This window comes from Ctenopharyngodon idella, chromosome 10, assembly GCF_019924925.1.
Source record: "Ctenopharyngodon idella isolate HZGC_01 chromosome 10, HZGC01, whole genome shotgun sequence".
Lineage (NCBI taxonomy): Eukaryota > Metazoa > Chordata > Actinopteri > Cypriniformes > Xenocyprididae > Ctenopharyngodon > Ctenopharyngodon idella.
The window spans coordinates 35,872,554-35,897,015 of NC_067229.1; the positions used below are offsets into that span (position 1 = coordinate 35,872,554).

The window sequence follows — 24,462 nt, forward strand, 5'->3', positions numbered from 1 at the left end:
AGCAGCTAATCCTCAAACCCCACAAGATACTAATAAAGTAAATGTGAAAGTGACTTGTGAAGTAACGCCGAGGCCAAGTACATTCTGAGCTTGTTATTATCTTGAGTAATAACTCAGAGTGGCCTTTTAATTCCACTTCCTGTTTACACTATGGTGGGAATGTCTCACAAAGTCTAAGTCTTTTGGATTGCACTCATCTGGCATATGGAATTGTGGCTGCGGTTTACGACTGAGCAGGTTGGACTGTGTTTTCCTTATCAGAGAGGGAAAAATGAGCTGATTATATTAATTTTGAAGTAGTAATTTAGTCTGATTCTCAGTTCCCCACTGTTGTTTGAGACCCTGGAGGGGTCTAGCCCTGCATTGATTGACTTGGCTATTGTATTGATTGATTGATTGGCTAAGGTCAGTTTACACCAGCGATCAGTTTCTGGCTGCATATTTGTCCCATGACTACAGGATCAAAGGTCAAGCTTTGTAGTTTATGCTGTGAGAAGTGGCCAAGACTTCGATAAGATAACAAGTTAACTACAAATAAGCATATTCTTTTGATGGTGTGGCAAGTTTAACATACTAAAGTTTTGTTTTCAGAAAAGTAGTTGAATGCTATAAAAACTGACAAACATTATTATGGATGCATTGCACATTTGTATAATTTACTATATTTTATAAATTGAATTGAAATTATATATATTTTTTATATAGTTTATTTTATTACATTTGCCTGCCTTTTATTAGGGAACTATATATACAAACATATACATACAAACATACAAACAAACATCGTTGATCATCTCTTAACAAGGCCATGTATTATGGTTTGGGTAGATTAGATGGTAAGCAAACAATCAGTTCTTGTAATTAATGTGCTGGATGCAGGAGAAATGGGTAGGAATAAAAATCTGAGTGACTTTGACAAGGGCCAAATTGTTATGGCAAGGTGACTGGGTCAGAGTATCTCTTGTGGGTTGCTTCCGGTCAGCAGTGGTGAGAATCTTCCAACAGTGGTCCAAGGAACAAACCACAAACTGCCGCACAACGCTCGTCGATGCATGAGGACAAGGAAGGCGATCCTGTCTGGTTCGAGCCAACAGAAGGTCTACTGTGGCACAAGTCACATAAATTTTAAGGATGGTTATGGGACGAATTTGTCACAACACACAGTGCATCGCGCTATGCTGTGTATGGGGCTGTACACACACACACACACACACACACACACACACACACACACACACACACACTTACTCTGACAGGCTTCTTTTTATATCACAGTTCATGTTTTCCTATTCTTCAAGCACATTGATCTTCATTTTATGACATTGAGGTCATAAAATTAAGAGCAGATGTTAGTCAATCCACTTGAACTAAATATGGGTTACTCTCAGGCCCAGATGCTCAAACAAACACTCAAGAGTCAAAAGGAAAGAATATCATGTGTGGGATGGTTTGAATGAGATTTGAGTCAACTGAAATCCAAAGGGGTGCAATAAAAGCCCAGAGGTGAAGTCTGTTTTATGTGTCCTTCACTTTACATCTGCCATAACCCGAGAGCTGAGCAGAGAGGAAAATTTCTCAGGCAGTAAAAAGTGACAGAACTCCAGTGAAAGTGGACCACACAGCCATCCTCCACCTTCAGACATCACAGGCGCGGGTTATTTAGAGGTTCAGGCTGAATAACACACATACCTGGGGGGCAAAGGTCTGGTCAGGAGGATTCTGCAGTCATAAGTAAGCATTCATTGACCCCTGGCCCATAGTATAGAAGCCATGTATGGCATCTGACCTATAGCCTAGACATCTAGGATTGGTCCAAAAATATCCCGAGACTGAAACATAGCCAGTATACTGTAAAAATCAGAAGATACATTTGGTTGAACTGGAGAACTTCTGGGCAACATTTTGAAGGTGCCTCGGATGTCCTATTGATACTCAAGGAACTTCAATATGTATATCAAGTACCTCAAAATCTCTTGAATGCAAGACCTGGAATAAAAAAAACCTAAGATTAGCAGAGTCAGGTTTAATCAAACAAAAGCACCCCATTTCAGCTGTTACAAACTGAGAAGTAACAAAGACATGGGCCAAGATCAAAAGTGGAAAAATGTAAAGCCAAAACCCCAAAACAAGGGCTAAAAAGTCAATAAGTGCAAGGACCCTTATGTAAAGTCAACATCGAACCGAAACATCCCCTCAGATTCGCACTCGCCTCCCACGGTGATCCAGGACATCTAGCTGTGTTGCTAGGAAACAGGGGTCCGAACAACCTCTCAGGTGGACATAATCAGTTTAAAAATGATTAAAAGACCAAACAGCATCAGATAAAATGCACAGATTCTTAAAATGAAAAAAACTGGAGTCAGTAAGATATTTTAAAGAAATTAATTCACCAAGGATGCTCTAAATTGATCAAAAGTGACAGAAATGCTTTCAAAAAATCAAATGCTTACCGACCATAAACTTTTGAACGTTAGTGTACATATATTTATATATGGGCCTCACAAAGACAAATGTTTGCTTATGTATTTTTCTTGAAGAAAGTGCGCTTTAAGATTTAAAAAGTGGGAACATTTTGGTTTTGACAAAATTTCTACCATTAAAGCCTCAAGCTAAGCTTTTATAGAAGTTACGAAAACAATAATTATCGTCAAGCACATGCATGACCGAGGCAAGCAGATACCACGAAAATATATGTGGTTTTTACGCATGCTTGCCATATGTGCTAAGTACACAAGACTGTAAAATCACATTCATCTATACAATCTCACATACAAAGTCAATCTTTGTAGGTGACACTGTAGTCTCACCATTTTGCCCACCCAGGTGATGAAAGGTTTTGAAGCATTCATTTAGAGTGTGGATGCTTTGTATAAGACACAGGACCTTGTTAGTGTGTGTTGACATCATGTGAGGCCTATGACTTGTGCCTTCTTGCTCAAGTGGGACGGGCGGCTCCTTCATTATTCATGATCCTCCTTGCTGATGCTATTTATACCAACGTTTTGACTCATTACGCTCCAGTGATTCTGTCTGCTTCTGGAAATTTGTCCATGTGAGGACCATGATTGTACTTCCTCAATACATTTTAAGGTCTTTGTGCTGCTGCACCTGTAATAAGATAGGGCAGAAAAAACTCATCACCAGACATAAAATACATCAGAAATAATTTATCACAGTAATTCCCCTGTTTTATTTTTATTCCTATTTTGGCAGAATGCATCTGAGTAGAAGGCATAAAAACGTGTAACCATCAAACACGCATAGAGTATGAAATGTACATTGTGTAGACAGTAAATAAGCACAATAAGATGGTAAAGAGGACAAAATGTGACATTTTTATCATCAAAAACATAAACATTCTGGGTGCAAATGTGGTATTTGAACTGTGAAACTCATCTGTAGGTTGCAGGTCTTCGTTCTCTGGGGAATCTCGTTTCGTCTGGAGAGGAAACTGGAAATGCCAAGTTTCTTCACATGGGAGGCTGCCCCATTAAAAGAGAAAGAGGTTTTGGAGCATGTAATTTCAGCAGCAGTCCACCGGCCATCTGCGAATGCTGGCCTGCACCGGGCGCAGCTGTTTAATAGCAGTATCAATATAGAGTCAGATGTCAAAGGCGCGACCACCCATTTTAAAATCATATTCATAGAACAACAATAGCTTAAATCTCAAGTGCCTCCCAGCACCGAGTTATTACACTGATATATGCCTGTTGAAAAAAATATCTTAAAAGCCTAAGGTTAGCTGGTGTTCCAGCTTGGCCAAGCTGGTTTACAGTTGGTTAACGTTACAGAGCCTGGCAATCTGAAAAGTGCTCTCTAAAACCTCAAAATTCTCAACGCATAATGCGAATGCATAAGATAAGATTATTAAGTATCCTACTAATTCAATTCAAGGAAGCAATTTCATAATTAAGCACTCATTATGAATTTAAAAACATTACAAACTTCTTGAAGACACGTTTAGGTCTGACGCACAGTAACGCAAGAAAAGCCTGCCATCTAGTGGTGCATTCTAAGCAATGAACTTTCTTGGCTCCAGACCCGTCAAACCAGCTTCCCTAATAAACATTTACCATGCTAACCACGGTTTCCAAAATGTCAAATCTACTGCAGTAAAAACATAACAAAAAGGAATCTCCTTCCAACAACGTAAGCAGCTTTCAAACTTTTTGATTTTTTATTGTAGTAAAAAATAAAAATCGTAATTTTTTCAGGGATTCTGAGACTAACATTTTATATTTCATCACAGAAACAGGTGTTACTTTAGTATTATTTATATATATATTATTATTATTATTATTATATTATACACACACACACATACATATAGCTTTATTTGTATTTCTATTTTATCTTTAGTAATTTTAGTACTTCAATTTAAACTCATTTCAGCTAGTTTGCCATGGCAACATTTATAGTTTTTCAGGTAATATTTACTTTAAGCTTTATTTCAGTTACAAAAAACAGTTAGATTACAATAACACAGAAAAAAATCAGGTTTAATACTACACCCGCACTATTTATTTTTGCCATCATACGGCCCATTCATTTAGTTCATAAAGACACACACACATCCAGCCTGATCAATGTTTATTGAACAAAGCAGAAATCAGAGGAAATGCACCACTTTGTAGCTATGAGAAGAAATGTACCAGAAAAACGGCTTCACATGGATAAAGTACAATTCTTTAAACATTAACTTGCCAAAAATAAAGATGTATTCATCAGTTTACTAAGTGCTTACGGGGGGGATCCACATTGGTCACTAATATTTCCAAGCTGCCTCTATGATTAGAGCAGGACACTACTGAGTGATGCCTATAACACCACAGGCCAGACGACCTCCGGCATTGCCAGTTTTAAGACTTTCCTCATTGCCTCCCTTCCCCAAGTCATCCTCCTTCTCATGGATCTAGAACAGAATATACACAACAAGGTCTAATGCTGAACAGACAGTTATTGCCATTAGATCCATCACAGATTATAAAACCATAGAGTTGTTTTCTTACCACCATGGTCCTCCCAATGATGGAGTCTGGCCCTGACAGGGTCAGCATTTCGTCCACAATGTCAATTTTTGCAACCCCATTTTCACCAGCTATCACATTACCAAGGTCTCCGACGTGTCTGTGAGAGACAGTATATTACAGCAATAACACACATCTACTAGCACACGGCTGCTTGAAATTACACTGAAAAGATACTGCATGCAGAATGTGTTTACAAATTCTGGCTGCAAGATACTGGAAAATAACCAGCATTGTGATATTTTGTTTTCTGCAATAAATATTGCGATATAAAAAAGTGAAATTTTTACCAGATGACTTAATCATTCTAGAACGATTGGGGTGATTTTGAACGGAAGTGGATATATTCTTTACAAAAACAACTCAAACCTCTTTCAGTAACCATAAATAAATAAAATAAAAAAAACTCCACTTGTGTTTTCATAGGCCACATTCCCACGGTATTTGACCCATTCAACATGACTGTAAAATAAACATATTAGGACTGTATTGTGATTATTTTAAAATAAAAATATTAATCAAAACAAGAAATATATTGTAATAATACTACTGCATAGTAAAATATAATTCTCTTAAAAGCATGATTTGTTTTTTACCGCTCAGGATAGTCACTAATGAAGGGTTTGAGACGATGTTGCCATTAGGAAATCAGCAATTTCATAAAGTAATTTAATGTGGATCAAGAATGACCAGCCATATTTACAGTTCAGGTGATCCATTGAGATGGATAAGAATGCTAACAGACAGATTATCCTACTATATACCTGAATACAGCAAGATAATACAGTACTGTGAGACTATTTCAGAAGCAAGTAATTTGAAGGATTTATGCAAATCAACTTTGGCCGGACAGAGTTTGTACTGTGAGTGATAAGATCGAAGCGGTCATGCCGTACAGCACATTGATAAACTCACCTTTCACTATCGGTTGGTCCACCGTGATTTTTACTGTAAGGGTTGAAGTGCGGACCTGCACTGATGCAGCCTGTGAAAACAAAATGGTAGTGTGTTCATGTCAGTGACCAGCAATAAGGACAATACCGTTTTCTGGCTGCTGAACCCCACTCAGTAAGAAAATAAAAACATATCTAGTTGTTTAGGGTGGCATTTTTTTTTAATTATCGACATCAATTAATAAGTGTTTCTGTTTGGCAAGTGTGTCAGAAGCAGGACTTTTATTCTGAAAGCGGATACCAGATTGAGCACCATCAAAAACAATATCAATCAACTACTAGCCTTCTGTCCTAATGGGATTAAATGGTACTTGAAGGGTTAGTTTACCCAAAAATTAAAATTACCCCATGATTTATTCAGCCTCAAACCATCCTAGATGTATATGACCTTCTTCTTTTAGACGAATACAATAGGAGTTATAAAAAATAATGTCCTGGCTCTTCCAAGCTTTATAATGCCCAATTAATTGCTGGGCAACAAATTCAAGCTCCTCTTCTCTTATATCGAAATCCTCCGACATTTTTCTTAAAAAAAACACTCTCATTTGAGACTTCTAATTCTTGACAGGTGTTTTGTTTTGCTCTCTCTTCCACGCTTCCACATTCGTCAGTACGTCAGGTCAGAGTTCACTCTTTCACCGTAAATCAATGCGGACATTATATAATATAACTCTGATTGTATTTGTCTTAAAGAAGAAAGTCATATACACCTAGGATGGCTTGAGGGTGAGTAAATCATGGGATAATTTTCATTTTTGGGTGAACTATCCCTTTAAAAGTTCAGTGGAAGGAGTAATGATGCTTACCGTTTGTGTTGTCTCCAAAAGCATGGACATGGAAGCCATGTTTTCCTGCAGTAAGGCCAGTGATTTCACCCGAGAGCGTCACTGGAGACTTTTCACCCTAAAACACACAGATCACTCGTCTGGTCAATGATAGTTTAATATCACTACAAAAAACATTAGCATTAACTGTCTGACATGATGATGATGATGCAACTCCAGCGTTATGGGTTTGATTCCCAGTGAATACAGGAAATGATCAAATGTATAACTGGAATGCTTTGCAAGTTAAACAATGTAAACACCTGCATAAATGTAAATACTTGAAAATACTAGATAAAACGCAGTGCTAGTCAAATTATAATAAATATGATTACATTTGTGACTATTACAAACTTCATAAATGGTGTTTAAAGAGCAATGAAATGCTTGTCAACCACTAGACCAGTACAGTTTGAAGTTCTGACAGCATTTACTGAGCTCTGTGATCTCTGTCCTATTAGGCAATGTTTTTACATCAAATTGAGATAGATGAGCATGACTCAGCAAACTTTTCCCTTCTAGTTGTTATTTCATGAAACTTTCAAGGCATGTCAATGACACAACTGTCCGATGGCTTCTGAACGCACCAATTTCAGGTGCAAACGCATAAGGTTTCATCGTTTGATTGCATGCATTTATGAAAACAAATTATTAGTATTCACGTGCACAGGGGCGTAAACGAAACGCAGACCTGCCACTGCATCAAAGGTCATTGCTGAGTTGCATTTAACGGTTTTAACGCATTTGTGCAAGGTGACATTGCACAACTATATAGAATCATCAGTCAAAAAGTGAAGGCCATTGTAGTTCATTATCAGATTTGGACACCAATATTTGCATGGTATATTAACAAAGCGAATATGCCGTGCAACAGCATATTACACCATTATTACATTGTTAATGTTACACTAATATCACAGTAATGCACGATTGACTCTGAAATCTCACTTGTGGAGTGCATATTTAAAATTCAATGTGCGTGGTTGCGATTAGCTCGCTACACGCGCTACACTCCAGCTACAGGAGCGTCATAACAAACGCCACAATAAACAATGTTTTTTTTACCTCTTGCTCGAAATAAACGGTTCCGGTCACTTGCCCGTCGCCTTTTAGCACGCAAACAGCCTTATTCACCATGTTGATTTGTATTATGCAAACTGTGAACTTGTACTAGTGAAAGAAACCGACGTTAAATAAGAGAGGAGGAGCGTGAGTCGATCTGACCAATCAGAAGGCTGAACAGATTGGCGACCGCTGATTCGGTCAAAGTCTAGCGTGTCATATGGAAGTGACGAAGATTGTCTCCTATACCCTACAATATTATGGAGCTCTTTTTGTTTAATGAAAGACATTGAGCAGTACCTCACATCAATTATATCGTCTAAGAACAAAAGCGCTTTAAAACATTATGCTTGCAATTAATTTCCTGTTTTTAGTGACACTGTAATTCTCAAAACGTCAATATTTCCATTTTATATTGTTTTTTTAATTCTTCCTTTTTCATTTTCTGCTTTTTGTTTCTCATCGTTGTGTTAGCCTTTGAGCATTAATTTAAAAAAAAAAAGTTTCAAAAAACGTCTTCTGGATGTATTACGCATCTGATGTGACATATGATACATATAACAAAAACAAGTAGCCTACATAAAATATGTAAGGTGATTGTAAATTATACCATATACCAACCTCTTAAAAATCCTATAGCTATTATGCTCTTATAGAAGAGATGTTGCTATAGACAAATCACATGACTGTCACTTTGACCTAGACATATGGTCACAAGCTGTCCAGTCTTAGCCCATTCATATAGATATAGATGTCCTATTCAAACCATGACAAATTGTTCAGGATTAGGGTCACATGATAAATACACAATTCAGAGGAAAACTGGTTGTACAGGGCAAAAAGCACAGCAAACAGTGATCTGTTTATTCATCATTCATTCTAAAATGTATAACCCTACTACTAGTTGGCAGAAGTATTTATAAATCACTAGGGTAAATGTTAAAATAGAAACAACTTGCATATAACTCGGCTCATTCATTTGGTATGAAAATATTTTATTAAAACCACCTCCCTATCGCTGAAATATTTGGAGTTCCTATCTCCAAAAACTTAATTATAAAAACATCTTGTTTTTTTTTTGTTTTTTTTTTATGTTGTAAACATTAAGTTAAAAACATTACAGCAAAAGGGTCTTAATATCTTATTTTAGTCAATGTTTCCATTATTGAAACTCAACATGGATATCATTGGAAACAAAAAACAAAACAACAACAAAAAAAAAACAAGTCAAAATCTACAAATATTATTTGAGTAATGTTAGCATATTTACAGCAAAACCATTAATCATTTCTTTTCCTTATCTTCAGTTTTAATACAACATTCAAGCTTCATTGAGGTGGTACAATAAATTCACAAGGCAACGCTCCACGTTTGCCAAAAGACGCTTTATAAAGTCTGAAAAACTTGGTTTGTGATGAAGAACCAAGCATCCTATGCATAAAGCATCCCACAACAGTTGGACTTTGCTTTCTAGCCAGCATTATTCATGATTAGCACTGACATTGGAGAAGCTCATATGGTCTTGTTGTAAAAAGAAGCCTCTATGACTCTTCTTTATGTGTTTGCTCAGCAGATTTGTTTTCTGCTATAGGTTCTGAGTCTTGTGAGTCTGCTGTGGCTGCAGTGGAAGGTGCTGGAACATCTGGCTTGGCTTCAGGAAGTTCTTTAGTAGAGTTTGCACTAGGCTCGTTGGTACTCGCTGCGAGTCTCTCGTTGGGTTCCTCGCTGGTAAGACCCAGTCGATCGAGTCTATCGTCTCGGTCCCAGCGTGTGCTTCTCTCTCTGCTCCCTGCGGACCGCCTGGTCCGTTCTTCACCATCTCGTCCTCGATCTCGATCCCGATCCCTCTCTCCGTCCGGACTTCTCCTCCAGTCCCTGCGTTCCCTCTCTCGGTCCCACCCGCCTTGTTTTTCCGGCTCCTCATGCCAGCCTCCAAATCTTTCACGGCTGTCTGGCCTCTCCCCGCCACGACCCTCGCCAAAAGGGCGCCGTCCTCCATACCAGTCCTGCTCTCGATCTCTGCCCCTCCCTAACCCGGGGCGCTCGCCTCTAAACGGCCTCGCCTCGTGATCACTCGGCCCGTCTGGTCTGGGTCCGGGTCCACTCGGTCTCATAAAGGGAGGTCCGGGAGGGGGGAAGGGGCCCCTCATGCCATGAGGAGGGGGTGGCATGCCAAAGGTCCCAGGTGGTGGCTCACGGTGCATCATCTGAGGTGGACCCCTGGGTGGCATCATCTGTGGGGGGATGGGTGGCATACCAGGCCGAGGAGGTGGAATGGGGAAGCGTTGCATGTGTGGGGGTGGCATCCCTGGGGGCCGCTGGAGAGGCATCATACCCGGCCTTGAACCTAGAAGACCTGGTGGAGACTGCATTCCCATCCCTGGTGGACCTCCAGGAGGCACTTGGTTTCCTGAGGAGTAAATGAAATAAGAAAATGAACTCACAAAGATACATTAATCATAATATACTATATTTTTACAGTTTATTCAGAAAATATGAATAGTTTCTGTCCATTTTAAACTGCAATGGCAGGGAGAACTAACCCTTTAAATTAGAAAATTATTTTAAATTGTAATAATATTTCATAATATTTTGTAATGAATAAATCTACATGTAGATGCTAAGACCCACCTGAGTTGAACCCATCTGTTCCATCATTGTTGATTCTTGGGCCCATACCTGCTGGATCGTTCGAAAGGTCTTCAACTGAGCTGCCAACTACAGGAATTAAAGAGGAAAAATCAGCTCAGTGTTAATGTCAAGATGGGAAATTAAAAAAGAAACTAAACAAATTTGCTGGTCAAGACTATAAAAATAAAATTAGGTAGGGTGTATACAATAAAGACCGGCTACCTGGAGGCATGCCAATCCCTGCTGTAGGTGGAGGCGGCCCGGTGGCACCCAGAGGAGGCATGGCACCCGGGGGGAGAAACCCTGAAACAAAGAATGCGTGTTAGAAACTGGGTACTTCTCCAAAAACAAAATGCTTATTCTTACAACACACTTAAATTAAACTTTGATTGTCACTAGTGTTGTTGTACCTGGTGGCATCTGCATGGGGTTAAATCCTGGCCGTATGAAGGGACCCGGGGGTGGAGGAACCCCAGGTGGGAATGAGGGGGGTGGGATGTTCATGGGTCCTGAGAATCCTGGTGGTGGGACACCGACTGCTCCCATTGGCTGGACAGGAGGAACCTGAGGTTGAACAAAAAAAGGAAAAATTAATAAATAGGACCAAACCCAAACCTTTAGGAAGCAGAACCAGGGCATTATGAATTACCTGCATAGGTACTACAGCTGGGGTCTCCTCTACTTTTCCCACCTCAGGTCTGCCATTCTGAGACTCTTCAGCTTTCTCTAGCTCAATCTGAGAGCTTCGCCACTCTGCACATGGACCAACCATACGTTACGAAGTGTCCTCAATATCTAGAGGAACCATTACCAATTAGTTCCAATATCTACCTGGTGCAAGAGTATCAGGGTCCAGCATCCCTCCTTCTCTGAAAACATCCAGGTCCTCCATCTTTACTTTGGACCATGGTACGTAGGTTACACCCAATTCCACATCCCAATACTGCTTGAACTCAGCCTTAATGCCCTTATTCAGAGCCCAGGCAATCTGGAGAAATATAATGATGAAATGAATGTGAAAATATTTAAAACATTTTCATACACACTACCATTCCAAAGTTTGTGGTCAGTAAGATTTTTTTAAAAAGAAATTAATACTGTATGACAGTAAAAGTTAGAGAGAAAAAAAAATTTTTTTTCAAAGAATTCTGAAAAAAGTATCAGTTTCCACAAAAATATTAAGCAGCACAACTGTTTTCAACATTGATAACAATAAGAAATGTTTCTTGAGCACCAAATCAGCATATTAAAATGATTTCTGAAGGATCTTGTAAAACTGAAGACTGGAGTAATGATGCTGAAAATTCAGCTTTGCTTCACAGGAATAACTGACATTTTAAAATAAAGTGTAATAATATGTCACAGTCTTTACTGTATTTTTGATCAAATAAATGCAGACTTAGTGAGTATAACTTCTTTCAAAAAACACTTAAAATCCATACTGACCCCAAACTTTTGAATTATGTTGTACATTTTGGGGTGAACTATGCCTTTAAAATATTCACTGTTACTAGAAAGAGGCAATGCTTCAGAAACACTAGATATTCTCTCTAAATGATCAACTATAATAAAGTTCTACACTGACAATGACAATTTTAACCAAAACAATGCAATTTATAAATATCTCTGTCTTTCAAACTCCTAAGATGGAGAATACAGTCTTAGTCAAAATTACTGGCACCCTTGGTAAATATGAACAAAGAAGCCTGTGAAAATAAATCTGCATTGTTAATCCTTTTGACCTTTTATTCAAAAAAATTCACAAAAATCTAACCTTTCATCGAAGTAAAACAATTGAAAATGGGGGGAAAAATCTCATTATGAAATAAATGTTTTTCTCTAATACATGTTGGCCACAATCAATGGCACCCTTTTATTCAATACTTTTTGCAACCTCCTTTTGCCAAGATAACAGTTCTGAGTCTTCTCCTATAACGCCTGATGAGTTTGGAGAACACCTGACAAGAGATCACAGACCATTCCTCCAATACATTATATTGTAATAATATTTCGAAATATTACAGTTTTTACTGTATTTTCGATCAAATAAATGCAGCCTTGGTGACCATAAGAGACTTCTCAAAAACACTAAAAAGCCATAAACAAAACATGAGAATTTTTTTTATTGATATACATGAATATATAAATTTTTTTTTATATATATATTTTTACACATTTATGCATTTTGATCATTTCTTTTGAACAAAAGGTAAAAAAAAGTTTTCAATCACTTTTAATTTGGTTTTATTTTTATTAAATCTGTTTCTAAATAATCATCTGATACCTTAATGGCTTTCTGGTTGACTTTGTATGGACCTCTGCTTAGTTTCTGCAGGGCTCGATAGGCATCCTGACGATGGATCATGACAATGTAGGCACAACCACGAGGAGGAATCATCTATCAAAATCAGACAAGACAAAATGAGATTTCAGCACAGAAATCTTTTTATGTTAAGGAGAACTTAAATGTGCTAATAGCTAAACATAAAACTCTAATTCTCAAGAGCGTACATTAATTGAATCTATCTGCCCAAACTCCTCTAGTAAACAGGCCACGTCCTGCTGCTGCGTCCTCTTATCCAGCTGACCCACCCATAGAGTTGTACTGCACACTGAAAGAGAGATACACAATGTGTTTTGCATACTTTACAGTAGGCAAGTGTGCATAATCGGGACTGGGCTGGAGGCTATAGCATTCGAAGTGGCCTTGCTTACCACTCAGAGTGTTATTCTTTATAGGAGGAAGGCCTTTCTGTCTTCGTTCTCGTTCCTTTTCTCTGTCTCTCCTTTCCTGAGACCGTGAGCGAGGTGACTGACGCCGCCGTTCTCGAGAACGGGAGCGAGATCGCCGATGCCGCATTCGTCTGGTGCGAGAATTGGACCGAGACCTTCTTCTTTTAGGAGACCTGAACAAAACAACATAAAATTGACAATTCTTGTTTTTTTTCCGTGCACATTTTTATTTTTTTGTGGCCTCACAATCTTCAATCAAAATAACTTTCCCTCCCTCTTGCATCTTCTCTGATGGCGTGTTTACTGGCACGAGGGTGGGACAATGTCACTTCACATGAGATCACAGCAATAGCAAACCATCTATTCAATTCGTGATTAACAAAATCAAGTCCTGCCCTACATTTTTTCTTGATCGAGAAGCTGTTTCACTTGGATATACATCACAATAGGAAAGAAAAGACTATCACAACCTCCGTTCATGCAGATGAATGATGACAATGCAAAAAGAAATTTTCATGGAAGCACTATGTCAGTATTGTTTCATTAGTTTAGTGATTTGTTGTACACACCTCGACCCCGAACGTGACCTTGATCTTTTGCCATCAGGGAAAGGCCTGGCAGACGCATCTGAATTCATCATTTCCTGTGCCACAAGTTATCAAGGATTAGTATTAAATTCAACAGAAGCTTAATGGTTAATAAATAATTTACAAAATCATTTTACCTGATGCTGATGTCCAGCCACGAGCTGATTGAAGGTGTCATTCTGAGGAGGGAAAGCAGCGTGCGGCTGCCCCATTGGAGGCATCATGCCTGGGTAAGGCTGAGAGGTCATAAGACCAAAGCCTTGGACTTGTCCATTTGAAGGTAGACCAACCTGAGCACACAACAGATACAAACCAAAACGTGACCGTGGATTTATTAAATTACAAAAGAATGACATCAAAATGAGATTTCAGCCCAAAATGTTGGCTTATGTAGTAATCTACCTGTTGGCGCTGTGATACAGTCATCATATGTTGTTGAAATTGCTGCATCTGATTGGCTTGAGGAAATCCTGGGACGGTCTGCTCAGGAAATCCCCTGCAGAGACAGACGAAAGAAACTGAAAATTCTGCACAAAACTGAGCAGATGAAATACTTCATATCACAGTTTAACATATAGACAAGGAGATGCTACTTACATAGTAGGTTGAACAGACGGCGTTTCATCCTTCTTGGCTTCATCCCCGGCTTCTGGCTCATCATCATAGTCAAAGCGGTCCAGAAGCGTCTGGAAAAAAGAGGAAAGAGATCGTCAAAGTCTTTAAGCCCACTAGGGATGCACAAAACAACATATTTCCAAAAAAAAAAAAAAAAAAAAAAAATTAGGTTGGTTTTGGGGTCACCTGACCCTAATCAGACACATTTGTGGGCAAATTGCAATTAAAGCACTGCTAAAAAATTATAAGCAGTTTTTGGAAAGTAAGTAAGATAAATATTTAAAAAGAAAACAAAAGTCTCTTTTGCACACATTTATTTGATCAAAACTACAGTAAAAACAGTAATATTGTGAAATATTATTGCAATTTAAAGCTGCAGTCCATAAGTTTTGCCTCTTTGTCGCCATCTCGGTTCAAATCCTGCAATTGCAGTTATTTGCAGAATTACCATCTCTACGTGGGTTGTGCATCAGCACGCCTCCTCAGCGTGGATGAATCTAATGCTTTGAGGAGAATGTGTGGCTGGTGGATACTGTACAGGTACTTCGGAATCACAGATTGTAGTCTTGGAAGTACGACCAAAATAAGAATTTTCACCAGAAAATGTCATCTGAACAAGTAACAAATCTGCTACTTTTGTTCTGACCAACTGAGAAAAAAAAAAGGCATTACAATAAATCGTGCTGCTAATGGTGATTAAATCTAACGATCGCTTAGCCCGGATCACGTCAAACTGTGCAAATTATTATTATAGTTATACTTTGTTCTCAAACTGTTAATGTTAACAACATCAGCATTGCGTGACTATGTGTATTTAGTGTGTATTAGTGTTACCTATAGATTTCACTGTCTGTACAGTCTAATCTCTAATTGTCCATTTGTCATTCAATACAATCCGCCATTAAAATGTTTAATTATTCCAGCTGCTGTGAGAAAAGGCTATAAATGATCCGCCACCAGCAGAATCCTCACATGCGATATAGCCTACTAGCTAGGACTCCTTCTTTATGTAAACAGACGTGACGTAATGACGCAAAGATGAATGGCTGCATGCTCGAATTTCCCGCAAAAACCTACCTGTACCACTCGAATTAGAAAACAGTATTACAAGCTTACCATTGTGAATCGAGCTAAGGTAAGGAGATAGTTTTGAACACTGCCTGGTTATGTACTTGCTCCAAAATTTATATTGGATCATTTTTAACTAAAAAAGGTTACGGACTGCAACTTTAAAATACCCATTTCACATTATAAAATATATTAAAATAGAATTTATTCCTGTAATGGCAAAGCTGAATTCAGTGTCATACGATCTTTGATCAGCATTTTTTTGAAACAAAGTATTTACATTACATATGTATTTGATGTTACTTTTTAACAATTTAATGCTGAGTAAAACCATTTATTTTTCTTTCTTTTTTTAAAAAATGGTCTATATATTTAGAGAGAGACACATAATTAGTTGGTTGTTGGATGACATGCCTTATGACGAATTCCTACCACTGTGTTTTCAGAAGAGTCTGTTTTTTTAAATACCCAAGAGCAAACTCAAAAACAATTGCTCTCTGTTATTTCACCTTGTCAAATGTGGCTTTCTTTTCCACAGGCTGTTGTGTGGGATGGATGTGCTGATGTGTGAGGGTGGAGGAGGTGGCAGTCGCAGCCTGGGCCTGTAGGTGGAGGTGACTCCTGTTATTGTCCACAGCTGGAGACTGAGGTTTCCCCGGTGGCTGAAAGTTCTGCAGAATCTGCTGAAGCTTCACAAAACAGTGACCATATGAATATCCCGTCAGAATTGAAAGATTTTGTTTCTAATTTTTTATGCTGAAAACATCCCAAAGTGTTCAAAGGTGTTCAAGTGCAAACAACTGATATGCAGGAAATCCAGGGCATTCATTCCACTAACCTGCTGTCCTTGAGAAGACTGAATTAGTTGAGCAACAGCCGCAAAGGCATCTGAGGTCTGAAGCTGAGGCACAGCTGCTGTGGCCGAGTTTGCTGTCGACACAGGATGAGCCTCCTGTTCCCTCACGGGAGACTGTGGGGATGCTGCGGAAACGCATTGATAATGAAGTAATTAAATGTTAGTAGGAAAATCTAAAATTACATGTAAAAAGCTAAAACATTTTACTACATGAAAACACCATGCAAAACATTCCAGAATTTTTTTTTGATTGATGATGCATCACAGAATCAGAGTTCTGAATAGATTCAATGAAACGGACAGTTTGAATTGATTGCCAGAAATAAATAGAACTTGGCAACTCACACAATTTTGATACTGAAGCTTAAATCTGAAACACTATTAATACGTCTATCCCAGGGGTATCCAAACTTAGTCCTGGAGGGCCACTGTCCTGCAGAGTTTAGCTCCAATCCCAATTAAACACACCTGAACCAGCTAATCAAGGTCTAATTAGGCATACAAGAAACTTTCAGGCAGGTGTATTAAGGCAAGTTGAAGCTAAACTCTGCAGGACAGTGGCCCTCCAGAACCGAGTTTGGACACCCCTGGTATACACTATTCAATAGTCTGGAGTCAGTAAGATTTTATTGAAAGATTAACAGATTTATTAAAAAATTACTGATTGTTTGATAGCAGTCTCTTCTGCTCACCAATGCTGCATTTAATTGATCAAAAATACATTAAAAAAACAGTAATATTGTGAAATATTACTATAATTTAACTGTTTTCTATTTTAAGCTGTCACATGATCCTTCAGAAATCATTCTAATATGCTGATTTGATGCTCAAGAAACATTTCTTATTATTACCATGTTGCAATTAGTGCTGCTTAATGTTTTTGTGTAAATCATGATCCATTTTTTAGAATGCTTTAATAGAAAGTTCAAAAGAACAGTATTTATTTGAAATAGAAAGATTTTGTAATATTATAAAAAATGTCTTTACTGTCGCTTTCGATCGATTTAATGTTTCCTTGCTGAATAATAAGTATTCATTTCTTTTTTAAAAATCTTGCTGACTCCAAAATATTGCTCTCATATATATATATATATATATATATATATATAAAAATGTATAAATGCACTGCACAATAATATAATAAAATAAAACACTCTCATACTTGTGAGCTGCAAGACAAGTCTGTATAGCAAAATAAATCTCTTACCAAACAAGAAGCACAAAATCATGGTGATATTCACAATGTTACACATCAGTGTCTTACCCGCATCAGGGCCGTTGTCCAAGCCTGTTGAGCTGCTGGATCCAGCAGCCATGTCCAAGAGAGGCTGGATTACTTCGATCTTAAACACTCCATTTTTCTGCCACAGGTTCAGCACTCTCACAATCTTACTCTGGAGGAGGAAGAGAAATATCATAAAGTGAGCATTTGATTCAAATCATTTAAACCATAAAATGAGGGTACTGAATAAGGAGTTGTTTAAAAAAAAAAAAAAAGGACATTTGGCTCTAAAAATATTCTCACCCGATCTTCTGTGGGACACAAGCATAAATTCTCAAATGTTCCAGCAATGTTTTTGGTGAACCTGGGTCCAAACACATCTTTTTCAGCACCAAACTGATGCCGTGACTGTCTCACGATGGAATCCACCACGTAGAGCCCTGGAACTTTGTACTCAGGTTTGCACTGTGCACAAAATAGCATTCAGTAAATGAATACAACCAACAATCATCCAATTCAAATTCAGTTGAATTCAGATGGGCACCTACCTTCTTTATGAATTTTTCAACAATTTGGACAACATGCTTGTATAACTGGAAGACACAAACAATTGAGAGAGAATTAAAGGGAAGGTTTTCAAATACATGTTAAAGTATCTTTGAATAAGATGAGAAATCTCTGAGGTACCTGCACAAACACACAATTTATCATATTATAACCCAACAGGCATTAGGTATCTGCTGTGATCACTGCACTGAAACGTCAAGATCAACTTACTTTAATGGCTTTTATGGCAGATTTGGTGATAGAGATCATCTTGGCCCTTGAGATGGGAGGCTTTGTGTCCATCAAGGAGAACAACTGCAATGAAGCGATAAAGTAATATTAATGTATATTATGATGCCAATAAGGGCTGAAGTATGGAGCATGGAAACTTCCATTACTGGGTAAAACAACATTGAAAACTTAACACTGCAGTCAATGAGTAGAAGCAGCCTGCACTATACTATAATTTTTACACTGAACATGAAAAGCACCATGATATTGCTGTTTATTGCCATGCCACAATTTTCCGGAAATAAAGCATAATTATACCAAGATAACAGAGTGCAATGTAATTACCATGAATATGGTAATGATTCAGTACAGCAATATAAAGTAGCATGCTATTACCAACTGATCCAATCCATGTTTTCTAAGGGATATGCTGCAAAATTATACTTGAATTATATTCTAAAAATACAAGTTTCACTTCTTCTTAAGCTGAACAGCTTTATTAGGAATTAAAGGAACAGAAGGCCTTTCCATAATTTATGACACTTCTTACAAACACAGCTCCATCGCATGGTTAAGCATAATTGAATGCCGCATTCAGACTTGCTATACTGAATTTCTTGTGGAAAGGAGGAAGTTTTATTAAAGCTTGTACTTTTATCAAGGTTAAAATACTTGCCAATATTCCAGCTAACTATGCAGAGACAACTGTAATAAGTAATTTGCCTGGTAAACGTAAACAGTGTGACTTGATGTCACTTTCACTACATTTTTACAAGAGTGCAACAGTCAGGTTCTGAAAGTAAAAATCCCATTCATTTTCTCTATAGAGGAACTGACATATAATGTAACTTATTAAGCATTAAAAGACTTGCCTACTGTGAGCTACGAAGTTGTTAATTAATGGTATATGCTTTTGTTGAAGCTATCAGCCTGCATTACTTCAACTTATTTTTTAGATAATCATGTAGAACTGCAGAATTCCTGGTGAAAAACTACATTACATTTTCAGGCCAATAATTTCACCTTGCAGCTGGTTGGTTTTGGTTCATCGCTTGTAACTCTTTAAAAATCCTATGGGAAATACTTCCAGAACCAAGGTTGCTGAAAAGGTGGTCAGCACTTTTGCGCTCTATTTGAGCATCCTGACCAGTTTAGCGACACTAGCTCGACCAATGGCGTGAGTTTTGGGGCGGGACTAACAATTTGCCTGACCAATAACACAGGGGAGACTGAGGGAAAACTTGCTTGAAAACAATCATTGTTTTTGCAGTTCAGTTTGATTATGTGTTTGGTGCACAAATAACACACTTCACCTATTAAAAATAAACATTTTTAACTAAAACTTTACATATAAATGACCGTCCACATTTACATAAATGACCATATTGAACAGTAGGCGGAGATCAGACTTCTTAAAGGTACAGTAACGAATTTATAAAGTGTTTTTAAATTTTTGAAGTGCCAAAGAAAAGATAGAAAACTGTCGTTTACAACTATATTTTCACTGTTTTCAGTGCAGAAACTTCATGGGCATTAAGAAAAAGCGGTTAAATGTCGAATAGGGTTCATTAACAATCGTTCTGTCTTTGGTGGGACACAATTTTGTACAATTTAACCATTTCCGTCCACAATTGTTTATCTCGACCACCAGCGAGCAATATAAAGTTATTAAAAGAATGGACTGTGGCAGGTTATGGGTCTTCCTTGAATGAACTCATAGCAGAGGAGCACACAGACACTGTGCGCAGACTGTAAACAACATGAGCACTAGTTTGTGTGACATCTCATAACTTTAGCGCTGATGTATATTCATACGTGTTAGATCCGGAGTACAAAAAGCAGAGACTAACATGCAAAGTGACCAACTGCAGATCACGCTGTCTATTATGATTATTAGGACTGTTATTATGGCGTTCAAAGTATTGTAATACACAGATCTAAGCATTTACACTAAAATGTACGAAAGGGCGGCTTCGTTTGATATGCTAGATCCAACCTGGAAGCATGCAACTGCGCATTTTAAACACTGAGGCCTTCATCTGGCTTGGGCCGTTGCAACACATTGAACGCTTGTGCTCATCAAACCGCCATTTTACTACTGTTTCATCTTATTGAACACACACACACCTCATGGTTAAAAGCGTTGACGGCATCCATGGTGTCCCGTCTCTGCCTTGCAGTCACTTTCTCCGGTAAAATCAGAAATATGTGCGGTACTGTCCTCCAGCAGGCCGCCCCAACATGTCCGCCCCTGGCAGCAGACAGACAGCTCGGACTCGGAGTCGGCGCGGTGCTCGCGGTGCAGGATGGGATTGGAAAACTGTTGTTGCGAAGAACGGCCACTAGATGACGCTGAAAGCACGCATGACAAATCTAGAGTCAAATCGCAGATGAAGTTAAATCCACTGAGAACTACTGATGTAGATTAAATGCTTATTAAATGTAGACACTGCTATAATTCTTATGTAAACTATTGTGCATTCGTCATAAATATATTTTTCAACATCTGTATTATACCAGTGATACAAAAGACATGTTAAAGATGAAAATGAGCTTAAATTGTGCCTTTATGGTCTACAATAAAATATGAACACAAGTCGATTGACCAATCAGCATCGCAGACATCACTGCGCAACACTCTTTGCAACCACACTTAGCAACCTAACCAATATACTGTAAAAACTTTCCCAAGTATTATGCATTTCAGGAAAAATAACTGTTAATATTGTTTATTTATTGAAGTATGAGTGATCCCTGCTGGCGTAATTTTGAGGCTACGCCCTTCCCAGGTCGAGGAAACAGGAAAGTCTTCTTATGTGGAAGACACGTTTGATATGTGCGTGTGGAAGCCCACAGTTTACGAAGTGCAGAGGGGTTATTATTGAAAGTTTTCTGTTTCAGGTATTTATTATTAAAGTTTTCTGTTTCAGATATGGTACTGCATGCTTATCGAGTTATACATGCTCGAGTTATAGTGTTTAATCAGGCGCTGTGCCGCGAACAGGTGTATCGTCATTTATTAACGCAGAGAAAATTGGATTTAAAATACAATAATAATATTCAACCAAAAAAAAAAAAAAAAAAAAAAATACATTTTAGTATTATCATATGACATCCCCTTCAGCCAATAAAATTACAATCTATGTGCCGTCATGTACTTGATATTTTTGGCAACAAGGAAGTGAAGGAGACATTAGCACCTGTTGGGTCACATGCTGTCAAGGCTCCATTGTGTGAGTTAATTTTAGAGGAAATAGATATAAATTCAGTTTTTTAAAAAATATAATTGTAGCCTACATCCAAATGTGTTTTTTTTTTTCAAAGCAAAAAAAAAAAAAAAAAAATGCACATTTTGTCAAATCAATTAAATAAATGACAAAAAATTTTAGGGGAAAGCTTACGACGTGTTTTTCGTGTAGATGGCACTATTGTCTTTGCTATTGTTTAGTACTGGCGGGCAGTATAATAGCCTTTTTGCCTGTGTTTTAGATTGGTGTTAGTAGCCTAAGTTTTATTGAAGACAGGAAAAGGTGTACCTTTTCGTTTCTAGGAAGTATGGATGATAGTGGCGGCAGTGCATCAGAAAATAAGGTCATAGTAAGAAAGGAAGAAGTTGAAGATCAAGGAGGATAGAAGCAGTGGGTGAGGGCAGAGATGAAGAATATAGATTGTTGTGGAAGTCAGGCATTTTGGTACATTATCCTATGCCTGAGGGACTATTTGTCCAGCGGAAGGATGGAATTTATTTATTTTACTTTAAAAAAGTATAACAAAAATACATATAGGCCTAGGTATTTTCGGCTATAAAATTTTATTGTGTGGTAATTGTTTTATAAGGCGCCTTGAGTACCTAATTCCTTACGTAAACTCTGCGTTTTTAAATTATTATTATATTAACAACCATGAAAACATAGTTTGACTACACTAACACTACATATGGTTTATAAAATCCTTTGGGCTTAAATGCTATTCCAAATGCTGGAGGCTGCTTGATATTCACCCACCACCCTCGACAGTTCGGATAAAACTGATGATAGTCCCTCTTTTGTGAGCAACTGCATTCACTTAAAACTTCCTTGAGGTCTTGTAATAAGAAACAGCTGAGTTTCTATGATGAAGATCATTTCAAATTTGAAAAGACAAAAAAAGATTACGAAGCTTTGAATACGTTATGACAAAGCATTACGTCTGCTTAGAGGCGTTCCTTGACCTTGTGTTAAAAAAATGTTCACCGAAGTCCTTTTTAAATTGAAATTCACCTCAAATGAAAGTACACTACCATTCATTTGAAAGAGAAATCCTTTGTTACATTATAAAAAGTCTTTAGTGACTCTTTTGAATTTAATGCATCCAAGTAGTAAACCACCAAACGTAATCCTATCACAGGTTCAATGCAACTGTATGTACATCTCCACAAAATGTCTAAATGCAGCTCATGACTGATAAAATTGTTCTTGGAAAAGTCTGAAAGCATTGCAAAATATAACGGCAAATGGTTTGTTCGTGTGAATTGTCACAAACATTTAAAGTTTTCCCAATAAGCTCAGTGTCTGTTCGATAAGCATTATAACAAGATTATGAGGAGATAATGACGCCCCTCCCTTCATTTAAGTATTCAAACACCCTTATTAATGTTGATAAACAGTATTAATGACACAAGTTTGATGGTCATGCCATGACCCTCTAAAACAAATGGCTTCAATCCAAGAGTGAAATCATGCAGCTAAAACAGATTACTGCCTCTGACTGCTTGGATTGCTCACTGCCATTGTCTTAATGTTGGAAGAAGGAAATAGTGAGATCCAGAGAAAGTATCCAGCTTTACTATGGTTTATTTTGCGTGCCTAAGTGACCGGCAAACACAGAGATATTGCGTAAGACAGTGTAATTTAAACCATGATGCTAGGCATCACGCTCTTGGCATTATATTTTTCTCCAAACATTTTAAAGATGACATTAAATTGGGGGGGAAGGGGGTTTTAAAACCAAAATGTGCTCAATGTGAGTGGATACAACCCTTGTGGGACAAAACATTGCTTATGAATCTCTATGTTGCCATGGCATATCTGAGTAAGCTTGCTATCTTGTTGCACTACCTTGATTCGGTTTATATAATATTACCTCAAACGTCTAATTGTGCTGACAGCTCGGGAAAAGGGTGCAAACACAATTTCCAGGTTGGGATGTGAAGAGGCTGCTAAAAAGCCTTGTAATAGTCTGCATCCCTTCTTTGTGAAATGACTCTCCTCGGTGAACAGTTCTTAGATTTAGAGACTCTTAGATTTTGCCGTTCCTTTGTGAGGGATTTCTTTTATTTTCTTGGGTTTGGGAGCTCTGTGTTTACCTAGCCTTCAGAAATAGAGTTCATGACCTTCATAAAATAGTCTAGACCAAAATGAATAGTTCACTATTCTGTAACTAGCCTGTAAAGCTTGACATATGAAATAGTATTCAGAAAAATCTGATTTTTTTTTATTTTTTTAAATAGAACAGTTTATTGAACCTTTAGAAAAATATTAAAAATAGTATGATATAGGAGAATATGGAGCTTATACTTCAGGAGGAATAAACACCTCAATTTTATTCAGAGGGCAAAGCTGAGCAAAAATATGCAATTTGGTGCAATTGCTGATACTTATATGGCCAAAAAGTAAGATGAAATTCTGATAGCTTGTAATATAAATCATTAAAACCTTTATCACAGTATAGCAGACTATAAAATGCATTTAAATATCAGTTGTCACTCTGTAACTTCCAATCATAAGTCTCAGTAAGATATTTAAATGCTTAGTTTTATGATCAAAGTAAAATCAGTAAAGATTTCACAGCAAAAAGGCACGTGTACCATGACCTGATGGGAGGTGTTTATAGAATTATACAAAAAAAAAAGCCTTAAAAAACTGTAACAAAGACACCTTAAAATAAAGTGTAACCCTAACATTATCTATATAAATACATTTACCATATGGGTAACTATATATTACTTTATGTAGAAATTAAATAACATTTAAAACATGTGACAACTTTGATGTGTATATTGCTTTCTTTTGGCATTTTTGATGACAAGAGACAGTATAGAGAGGATGACCCTAAATTAAATGAGCTAG

General features: G+C 37.6%; 2 protein-coding genes across 2 annotated transcripts; both read right to left on the reverse strand.

Moving 5' to 3' along the window:
- Nucleotides 1–4,573: 4,573 nt before the first annotated feature.
- Nucleotides 4,574–8,046, reverse strand: sod1 (superoxide dismutase 1, soluble). The gene is made up of 5 exons (XM_051910923.1): nucleotides 7,870–8,046; nucleotides 6,787–6,883; nucleotides 5,943–6,012; nucleotides 5,010–5,127; nucleotides 4,574–4,912 (listed from the first exon to the last, which is right to left on the reverse strand). The coding sequence occupies exons 1-5, from the start codon at nucleotides 7,939–7,941 to the stop codon at nucleotides 4,805–4,807; spliced, it is 465 nt and encodes a 154-aa protein (XP_051766883.1). The 5' UTR covers nucleotides 7,942–8,046; the 3' UTR covers nucleotides 4,574–4,804.
- A 646-nt stretch (nucleotides 8,047–8,692) lies between these two features.
- On the reverse strand, nucleotides 8,693–20,674 carry scaf4a (SR-related CTD-associated factor 4a). Its single transcript, XM_051910913.1, has 20 exons — nucleotides 20,483–20,674; nucleotides 18,356–18,439; nucleotides 18,127–18,171; nucleotides 17,882–18,043; nucleotides 17,621–17,750; nucleotides 16,339–16,481; nucleotides 16,010–16,189; nucleotides 14,415–14,503; nucleotides 14,220–14,313; nucleotides 13,955–14,107; nucleotides 13,800–13,873; nucleotides 13,213–13,403; nucleotides 13,009–13,109; nucleotides 12,782–12,895; nucleotides 11,329–11,485; nucleotides 11,147–11,250; nucleotides 10,908–11,061; nucleotides 10,720–10,800; nucleotides 10,498–10,584; nucleotides 8,693–10,276 (listed from the first exon to the last, which is right to left on the reverse strand). Exons 1-20 carry the CDS (start codon nucleotides 20,510–20,512, stop codon nucleotides 9,408–9,410), a joined length of 3,042 nt encoding a protein of 1,013 aa, XP_051766873.1. The 5' UTR covers nucleotides 20,513–20,674; the 3' UTR covers nucleotides 8,693–9,407.
- Nucleotides 20,675–24,462: the final 3,788 nt, after the last annotated feature.

Bases quoted from the DNA above. Each gene is read 5' to 3' on its own strand.
- sod1 (XM_051910923.1), bottom strand. From the start codon at position 7,941: ATGGTGAATAAGGCTGTTTGCGTGCTAAAAGGCGACGGGCAAGTGACC. The intron at 5,128-5,942 runs GTGAGTTTATCA...TGTCTCTCACAG, and splicing joins GGACCAACCGATAGTGAAAG to ACACGTCGGAGACCTTGGTA. The intron at 4,913-5,009 runs GTAAGAAAACAA...ATTCTGTTCTAG, and splicing joins TCATTGGGAGGACCATGGTG to ATCCATGAGAAGGAGGATGA.
- scaf4a (XM_051910913.1), bottom strand. From the start codon at position 20,512: ATGGATGCCGTCAACGCTTTTAACCATGAG. The intron at 18,440-20,482 runs GTGTGTGTGTGT...GCTTCATTGCAG, and splicing joins TCAACGCTTTTAACCATGAG to TTGTTCTCCTTGATGGACAC. The intron at 10,277-10,497 runs GTGGGTCTTAGC...TTTACTCCTCAG, and splicing joins AACAGATGGGTTCAACTCAG to GAAACCAAGTGCCTCCTGGA.